The sequence below is a fragment of the Mesoplodon mirus genome (assembly GCF_964341445.2).
Source record: "Mesoplodon mirus genome assembly, chromosome: 4".
NCBI classification, from domain to species: Eukaryota; Metazoa; Chordata; class Mammalia; order Artiodactyla; family Ziphiidae; genus Mesoplodon; species Mesoplodon mirus.
In genome coordinates this window covers 110605802-110615729 of record NC_138979.1, presented here as the reverse complement: position 1 = coordinate 110615729, position 9928 = coordinate 110605802, and the positions used below count along the sequence as shown (strand labels likewise).

The 9928-nt window shown below is 39.1% G+C and overlaps 1 protein-coding gene across 1 annotated transcript in view; it reads right to left on the bottom strand.

Moving 5' to 3' along the window:
- The window catches only part of LOC309803631 (rho GTPase-activating protein 11A-like), a 26743-nt gene extending 17044 nt beyond the window's left edge, over nt 1-9699 (bottom strand). Inside the window, 7 exon segments of the mRNA XM_082620140.1 lie at nt 806-952; nt 1118-1271; nt 1273-1282; nt 1956-2209; nt 2732-2828; nt 5053-5123; nt 8843-9699. Of these exon segments, the coding sequence (XP_082476266.1) occupies nt 806-952; nt 1118-1271; nt 1273-1282; nt 1956-2209; nt 2732-2828; nt 5053-5123; nt 8843-8971 (862 nt within the window). The 5' untranslated portion in view covers nt 8972-9699.
- Between the last annotated feature and the right edge of the window lie 229 nt (nt 9700-9928).

Below are 9928 nucleotides of genomic sequence, written 5' to 3'. Positions count from 1 at the left end.
TAAGGCAACTGGAGGAATAGCCTGTCTTCTGGATCAAGAAGATTAAGAAGTCTCATGATTGATTCCACCATGAGGAAACTTTGGTTCTTTTTGATTCTTCCTTGGTAATGTTTCCTTCATTATTTAGTTCATACTGCTAATTCATATTATTGTTTCAAGTCATGATCTCACACATGGACTATTGCCACACATTTCTGACTATTCTCACTACCTCCAAGTCTCAATTCTCCAAACCAGATGATTTTCTAAGATAGTGTAATCATGTTATGCCTCTCTCCAAACCTTCAATGGTTCTCCAATACCCAGTTTAATGTTCTAATTCTTTAGTGTGAATTCAAGCTTATCATAATACCATCCTAATCCCTAGGATGAGCCACTCAAGTCATGCAGACTTAGATTACTTCTACCTTACAGACACAGACATAGATTACTTCTAGCTTACACAAATCTTTCTTCATAGCATTCTCTAATAGGATACAAATATTCTGACCCTCCACCCAATTCTCCTAGATTCTACCCATTCTTCAAAAAGGTTCAGTTTAACTTTCTTTTTATAGTGTCCCTGGTCATTACAACCAGGGAACTTTTCTCCCTGGAATGCAGTTTATGTTTGTGCTAAATATCTAGCACATAATATTAGATTATATTGTCATTTTTATTTTTCACAAGCATGTCATACCTCCCCAACTATGCTGTAAGCACCAAAAAGGCATACACCATAGCTTATGCTTTTTTATGTTCAAACACATTTCAGGCAAAAGCAAACTGCTGTACGTCCACAAACAGGACTGCCACGACCGCTTACCTCCTACACTTTGTCTTCGCTTTCTCTTATAGTCACCAGGAGTTTCATAATCACCTTCTTCAAAGCCTTCTAGTGATGGAGTAGCAGAGAGATCATCAATACCCAACATAACTGGTATCTTTTCTAGGATAAAATCTGGAACATGCCCTAAACGAAAATGTTCACAATTAAGATTTTTCCTCTACTCCCCCTCAAAACATTTTAATAGTGCATAGCCACTTTCTAACAGTTGTCTTCATAGTTCATTTAGAAAAAGCTGGGATCTCCCTCATTTAAACAAATCCCATTATTTAATATGCAACTACATCTTACCAATATCTGATGCATAATCAATAAGAGTTTGTACTACTGCAGCCTGTAATCGTAGCTTTTTTTCTGTGTTAGCAGACATCTTCTCATGCCCTTCACTTGTCTGAAGAAGATTTGGTGCAAATATCACAGCAAGATTGCTACTATCCATCTTATTTCTCACGGCACCTTAAAGGAAAAAAGGTTTTATGAGATAGAGCTAAAGATAAAAATACAGTGTTAAAATAACATATTGGGCACATTTTGAAGACCTCTTATTTTATCAGTTAAACACAAATCAAGATATAGTTACCCTTCATCTACCCATCTACATGACTGGCTTGAAATAAGACAGAACCAGAAATACACAGCCTCTCTGTGCTTAAATATATGTCATAAAAACATTGCTACCATAGAGTTCACGCTTTGTTTTTCCACACAAATTGAACACATTTCTTTGATTTTTCAAACCCACACACAGAAAATTCAAAGTACTGAAGGCAGCAAGTATGTCTAAAACAAGCAGGCTCAATGGACAGCAGGGAGAAGGGACAAATTTGAAAAGCAAATCGCAAATATTTTAGAAACACAATAATCTGAAGCCATTCAATGGACTAAGAAGCCTATAAACACCAATAAGCCATTAAGACATTCACCATGACAACCCTAAGACAGCAAGGAAATATATTTGGTATATTGTCTTTTAAAATTATACAGGGTATACCTCTTATAGTAAGGAAAAATATAATATTTTTAAGAAAAATTTCCATGCCAAATCAAATTTAATTTCTTATCATAAGGGTAAATCTAGCTAGTTGAGAAATTAAACTACCATCTCCCAAAACTTTTAATTACTACTCACCTAAGAGAAACTTTCCTAAGAAAGTTAAAGAAGTATCTTAATATATCAATTGTGTGGTCAGCCATAAGACAGGAAAGCAACAATGTAGCTTTATTCTTCTCCTCAGTTCTTAATTGTTGAGCTTTGAAAAGTGCTTCATGCAAATCAGCTGGGAGAAAGGGCTCTGGCAGTTCCCTAAAAAACTGCTTAAGAAGCCCTGCAATATCACAAGGAGGTGCAGAAGACAGGCATCTTTCACCATGATCCAGTTTATTCTGAAAAAAATACAACAATCTTGAGCGTTCAGGGGCTTAAGGGTTTAATACAAATAAAGTATCCTTTCTTATACTCTAAAGAGCTTTCTTTAATAAATTTCTCTTAACTCTTGTTTCAGTATTTATCACTTCTCTTTAGAAGTGATAAAACAAAATTAAAAAAAATTTTATTTCATATAGTACATTATAGGAACAAGTACCATGAATTTGAAAGTACTCTGTAAACTTTTAAAGCATTATATAAATAGCTTGATTGTGACAATCATTTCACAACATATACATATATCAAAACATCAGGTTGTACACCTTAAATGTATTTGTCAATTATACCTCAATTAAAAAAAAACATTATATAAATGATATACGTTTTGGAAAAAAGAAAAAGGGTTCTGCCATGAAAAAAAGCTATCTGCAAACTCAATTTCTGTCCATAATTCATGTAATAGTTCTAAATATTTCAATCCTAAAAACCAAATTAAAAAGTGGTACAAATGAAAAATTATAGTTCAAGAATATGCTTACCTTTAGTGCTTTTAGACGAATAACAGATCCTGATTTCCTAAAAAGCCCTTCTGTATGAATATGTTCTTCTAAAGATGTGCAAGCATCAACAAGAAAACTGAAAGAGAGAACTCTTTTTAGGTGGTAAGACACACATCTCACTAAATCCTATTCTCTTGCCAGAGACTACACCCCTTTCAGCTCTGATGCTACAAATCCCTTTAATCTCTGTGATAGAAGGTTACTTTTAGTTTTCCTTCTTGCTTCCTAAATTCTTCTCTAAGGCCCATCTTTTTACCCATGACAACTTCAGTGAGCCTGCTCAATCCTTGAGCCTTGCCAATCTTAATCCATTTCTCTGCTTCTGCTCAGAGCACAAGATCTGTCTTTTTTTACTGCCTTCACTTCTTCGTATCCCAGTCTTTGCTCAACCCTCTGCAATCATCCCCATTACTCCATCAAGATCACTAATGGCCTCCGCCTTGCCAAATCCATGGTCAACTCACTGTCTTTATCTTGCTTGTCCTACCAGCAGTTGATACACTCGACCACTCCGTGATGATCTTGAAAATACTCTTCACTACACTTTTGGAATTTCTGCTGTCTCCCTGACTGCTCTTTCTCAAACTTCTTTTCTGGCTCCTCTTTTTCTGCCAGACTTCTCCATCCTAGGATCACCCAGGGCTCTAAGGCCTTCTCCATTTCTTTACCTATTCTCTCTCCACAGGTGATCTTGCACAGCACACATAGCTTAAAAAATCTACCATCAACTACATTTGCCCAAAAATAAGGCAAGGCTTTTTTTTTTTTTCTCACCAACATTACCTGTCAGAAAGTCAGATATATCCATCCCAGTCCTTACAATCCTTCTCACATTTAGAGGTGTGTGCTCAATTTCTTTATACTGAATAATTTTTAACAATCAATATTGGCTTTAGATGCTTAGGTAACAGCTGGTAACAAAAAATTTGAATGGATGTCAGCTGCAAGCAAATGAAAGCATTGTACTGGTGCATAGTGGCTGAATGTTGCAGAGTAACTGACAAACTTTCTTTTTAAAAAAGCAGACAAAGAAACTATAACAAAGATTTAGGGCTTCCCCGGTGGCGCAGTGGTTGAGAGTCTGCCTGCCGATGCAGGGGACATGGGTTCGTGCCCCGGTCCGGGAAGATCCCACGTGCCGCGGAGCGGCTGGGCCCGTGAGCCATGGCCGCGGAGCCTGTGCTCCGCAACGGGAGAGGCCACAACAGTGAGAGGCCCGTGTACCACAAAAAAAAAAAAAAAAAAAAAAAAAAGATTTAGTCATTATTACTAGAGATATGACTGCAATTCTAAACGTTGAAAATCATCATTAAAAAGAAACCTTTCATAGGCCATTTAAAAAGCAAAATAGTAAGTGGTTACCTCATGAAGATCGTGAATCTGTATCTATAGGGTGAGTGAGGGAAAATTGTTCTAAGGCAGCAAGGTGTTCAACAAATACTTTTGGACAATGCACCAATTAAAAACCTAAGTTATTAGAATAGAGTAGCCAGAATGAACCTTACTTTGGATAGAGGGGAAATGAATTAGTAAGAGCTAAGGTAGTATCTTTCTACTACGCATTTTTTAACTATTTTCTTAAGCCGTAAACTTCCCTAGCAACTTCTGATGCAGTTAGTCCTAAAGGTTATTTACAAATAGTGATACAGAAAAGCTCAAGTGTTAAATAATTTATATTCACAAATACTCCAATAGTTAAATATCCTTTTGTCCAACATTTCTAAGACAAAAAATATTTAAATTATAAATGAATTGGTAGTTCAGTATATTACTGAGTATCATCAAAACAGCAATGAGGGCTTCGCTGGTGGCGCAGTGATTGAGAGTCCGCCTGCCGATACGGGGGACACAGGTTCGTGCCCCGGTCCGGGAAGCTCCCACATGCCGCGGAGCGGCTAGGCCCATGAGCCATGGCCGCTGAGCCTGCGCGTCCGGAGCCTGTGCTCCGCAACAGGAGAGGCCACAACAGTGAGAGGCTCGCGTAACACACACACACACACACACACAAAAAACAGCAATGAAAAAATCGGTACAGAATGGAAAACTCTGCCTTAATAGAACAAAAATAATTTGCTTTCTAACATTTATTCATCACTAAACCTTAAAATTCAATCCTGAAAATGAGTATAAATTAAAAAGTTAAAATATGCAAAAGTTTAAAAAACAACTTCTAACATTAGTTAATGAGAAATAAAATCATTTGCTAGTTCCAACTAATTGTGTGCATCATTCAGCTATTTATTGTTAAACATTCCAATACCAGTTTGAAACATTTACTCTTCACTTCAAAGTTTGCTCACCTTGGAATATGTCCATATTCTGGAACAACAGACTGGGGCAATGCATTAAAAGGTACTCCAAATATTTTACCCTAAAATGACAAAGTCAGTTACTCTAACACAAATATTAGGCTCAATATAAGTTTTCTTAAACATTAGGCAAATTAAAAACATCACAAAATAAAACAAGATAGCAGAAATAAACTACTGGTCAAGACACAGAAAACAATTACATCAAGTATATTTGTTAAAAAATAACTACTTTATACTAGATTTTATGCTAGGTGCTGGGAGTACAAAAATGGTCAAGATAGAGTCATTGCCCTTAAGCAACGCAGCAAATTCCCTCAGTTTCCAATCCCACAACAGAAAATCAATCCATTTAGTGTTCAGTAAGGAAATTCTTAAACAGAATTTGGCCCAATATGCTAACATTTCTGGAAAATACTACAAGCTCCTTTAGTAACTATATAAATACTGACCTTAAACTTTCTGTTGGTCACCTTATAAATACTAACTTGAACAAAAGGCCAAATTGGCCTATAACAGTAATTCCTGTCACTCAGTGAGTACTTCCTAAAATTATATCAGGGTGGTTCCTTTTAGACCTGATATCTTTTCCACGCTCTATGGGAGAGTACTAATCAAACTGTTCTGAGGTATCCAAGGAAGGGATTCTGCAAACAATTTAAATTTCACGTCGTACTTTCAAAACCAATTTTAAAAAGTCAGGGTTGAATGTATTACTCGCACTCAAATTTTAATACATTTAAAGATCCCAAGAGCACATTTGTATGTTGGTTAACTTGAGTGTTTGTGCACACCTCTGAATAAAGAATCTGCCACTATCTTTGGGCATATATTCAAACTTCTTAAAAACGAGTCACTGATTAAGAAGGTTGTAGCTTTGTCTTGGACTTAAAAGTAAATTCAAGTGATTTCCCTGGTGGCTCAGTGGTTAAGAATCCGCCTGCCAATGAAGGGGACATGGGTTCGGGCCCTGGTCCGGGAAAATCCCACATGCCCGCGAGTGGAGCAACTAAGCCTGTGCGCCACAGCTACTGAGCCTGTGCTCTAGAGCCCACGAGCCACAACTACTGAGCCCGTGTGCCACAACTACTGAAGCCCGAGCGCCTAGAGCCCGTGCTCTGCAACAAGAGAAGCCACCGCAATGAGAAGCCTGTGCACCGCAGCGAAAAGGAGCCCCTTCTTGCCGCAACTAGAGAAAGCCCGCGTCCAGCAACAAAGACCCAACACAGCCAAAAATAAATAAACTAATTTAAAAAAAATGTCAAGGCTGTATATGTCTGCTTATATGAAATTAGATTAAGTGGGCATACCTAATCACTCATGTTAATTTAGTTTAGATACATCTGCTCTCCATGAATGCTCTTGAAGCACTTGTGTTGTAAGAGCACCTTATTTAACCTGTTATTTATAAGAAATCATTCAGGGAATTCCCTGGCGTTCCACTGGTTAGGACTCCACGCTTTCACTGCTGTGAGCCTGGGTTCCATCCCTGGTCGGGGAACTAAGATCCCGCAAACCATGGTGCGGCCAAAATCATTCAGCATTCTTAATGATTTGACAAAATCTTACTAGTCCTTTTTCAAGTAGCTGGCTCAATTTAATTGATGAATATAGAAAAGACTGTGTAGCATAGTGCTTAAGTGAGCAGGCTCCTAGAGGCAGGACTGCCAAGTTTTAAAGCCTGGCTCTTCCACTTATTAGCTGAGTGACCTGGATTAAATGATCATTCTCTGTGCCTCAGTATCCTTATATAGGTCCTAAGTCATAGAGTTGCAGAGAGAATTCAATGAATTAAAAGATGTAAAACATCAGTGTATGACAAAGCAAACATTCAAAGAATATTTGTTGCTGTTACAATTATCATTTCAAGGTGAGCTATTTAAAAAAAAAAAAGTGAGGGGGACTTCCCTGATGGTCCAGTAGTTAAGACTCCGTGCTTTCACTGCAGGGGGCAAGGTTCCATCTCAGGTTGGGGAACCAAGATCCCACATGCCGCATGGTGCAGCCAAAAAAAAAAATTAAATTAAAAAAAAAAGTTAGTATGGGCAACCCCTTATTTGGGTAAATCAGAATTTTCTTGATACTGTGCAACCAAACAAAATGCAAAAATAAATCAGATGCTGAAGCTGATTGTAAGTTTACAAATGTCTTACATAACCAGAATTCAGGTTTTTTTTTTTTCAAGTCTCATTATGCTCAATAACTGGCTTCACAAGTAAGTGCTATAATTTAATCTCATAAAATAAAACTAATAACATGCTTTTAAAATTTTATGTATTAGAACATCACTTACATCATCATCTTTAAAAAGATGTCTAGCACGTTTCTTAAAGAGCTCAAAACTATCATTAGATAACATAACAAACACCAAAGAGCCAAAGAAATCTAGTATTCAAATAATTACCTAACATGTTAGATCTCGTTCGTGTTAACACAATGATCTTCTGTGTTTCTCTATTAGAGTATTTTTATTAGGGTTTCTAGCATGACTACCAATTAGGATGAGGACCTCTGATTATCATAACAACTAGCTGAATAAGTGGCACATGACAGGCATTGTGTGCTAGTCTCATCTACAGATCTTATAATTTTTTTAAATCCCCTAAACAACTCAACGAGAGATACCATTCCCATTTTATAGAGTAGGAAACTAAAGCTTAGGACAAGCAGCCCAAGATCACACCCCAGGTAGGGGTAGAGCAGGAATCAAACTCAGGTCTATCTGACTCTAAAGGCCAAGTGTCAGTTTTTCTTGAGGGGTAAGAAAAAAATCTGCATACAAATTCTTTCATATACGTACAAAACCTACTATATTTGAGATCTTGGAAAGCCAGTTTTACAATCAGAAGAAACCACTTTGTTTTTAAATATAAACAAATACGTTGCCAATAAGTTGCAAACAACAAAAATAATTTCTCCAGAACTTATAAGCTGTTAAGAGGAATATAAATTATTTGTCAGTTTTCTTCTCCAAGTACTTATTTTCTTTCAGAAACTATAAACTGTTAAGAGTTTTGAAAATTAATTTTTAGTTTTCATCTGTAAGTATTTAGAAAGCACCATATAATTAGGCAAGTAAATCTAAAATAAAATGCTTTATATTCAACTTATTTTTCACAATGAAATTCTTGATGATTCTGTAGATATTAAAATCTCATTCGAAATCCCCTAACCTCAACCAACCAAAAATCAACAGCTTCTGAATCATTCCACTGTGGTTTCTCAATTTACTCATTAAAAAAAAAAAAACCTTTATGTCTCAAAAATATGATATAGCCAAGCAGCAAGCATGTTCTTTTCAAATAGGTGAATATAAAGTTATTATCTAAAGCCTATTCCTAATACTGTCACACCTCATCTACTGAGTCATTTAAAAAAGGTACTGGTACCCCTTGTTCCTCTCCAAATATTACTTAAACAGTGGTGGTGGGGTAGTGTTTGTCTCCCTTCCCACGTGCAACTTGTTCAAAATACTTACAATAACTTAGCAGTATCTGGAGACATTTTTATTTGTCACAACTGGGACACGCTACGCGCATCTAGAGCATAGAAGCCAGAGATGCTGCTAAACATCCTATAATGCACAGAACAGCTAACCCCAATGCCCCCCAAAGAATTATCTAGATCAAAATGTCAGTGTTGCTGAAGTTGACACACTTAAACATATTCTCTTTTGGATCCATACAGAATGAACATTTTAGCATGACCTGGTAATAACTGATGGTAGGGAATACGCCCCCCTCCTCCTTTCTTAACCTAAACCTCTTTCCCCAGAACTTACCACGATTTCCGTGGCTGCTGTCTCCTGTCTCCTGCGATCGCACTGCCCACGGCCACCCTTGACCTTAATGCCATAAACAGCCCGAAGCTGTTGTACAACGGCCAACCGCACCAGCCTCTGATCCCACATCCCGGACACGTCGCCCACTCTCCGAGGTGGGATCTGAGTCCTGACCCTCTTTCGCCACCAAGTCTTCCAATTTCCAAACACTCTCAGTTTTGCGCTCAGCTCCGCTGCCTTCCGGCCACGTCTGGCACTCTTCCGGCCCCGGACCCCAGCCACTTCCACGGCTTTTTCCTTGCTCCACCGACCGTCTTCTCTTAGCCCTTTGACCTAGCCACACCTCACGTTTCCTTCACTTACACTGGCATTCCTTCTAGTCACTTAATCCTTTCAACTACTTAAACAGACCTCCCTTCTTTCTTCCAGATCCTTTCGGTTCCTTGTACCACGCCCGTTACCAGCTTCTCATTATTTCAGGCCACCTTCCTCCAAACCTCCCTTTGCCCTCGTCTCTCTCCGAACTGTAAAGACAACCCTTCTCTTCACCCCTCCTGCCCCCTCCCCCCCGCAGACTCAGCTGGGCGTTAGTCCCTGAGGCCCCGAGTCCCCCACCCTAGCCCAGTCGCCGGACCAGCCGGCTGTTCAGGGGGCTCCTCCAGTCCCGGTCCCCGCCCGGGCTGGTGGCCGCCGTCACGCCGTTTCACAGGCTGCTCCCTCCCTCCTCCATCAACCTGCCTGCCGCCCCCGGCCAGCACATCCGGGTGTGCTCACTGAAGTCAAGTGTCCCTCCTCATGCCTCCGCCCCACCGCCTCGACAGACAACCGGAGCCACCGCAACCGGCCCACCTTCTGTTCCAGTCCAGCCTCAAACGGCAGCGCCAAAAAACGTTCCACACTCTGATTGGCCCGCTCCTCTTTTCAAAATCAGGACCCCGGAAGGTGGCCAGGAACTGCCTATCTAGTGAGTTACGGGCAAAGGGGCGGGACCACGAAAGGTGTGGCGGGTAAAACTAAGAAACAAGAAAAGACAGTTACATTTGCTCCTTCTTAGCCATATTTTGGAGGAAAATACTTTTTATCGTG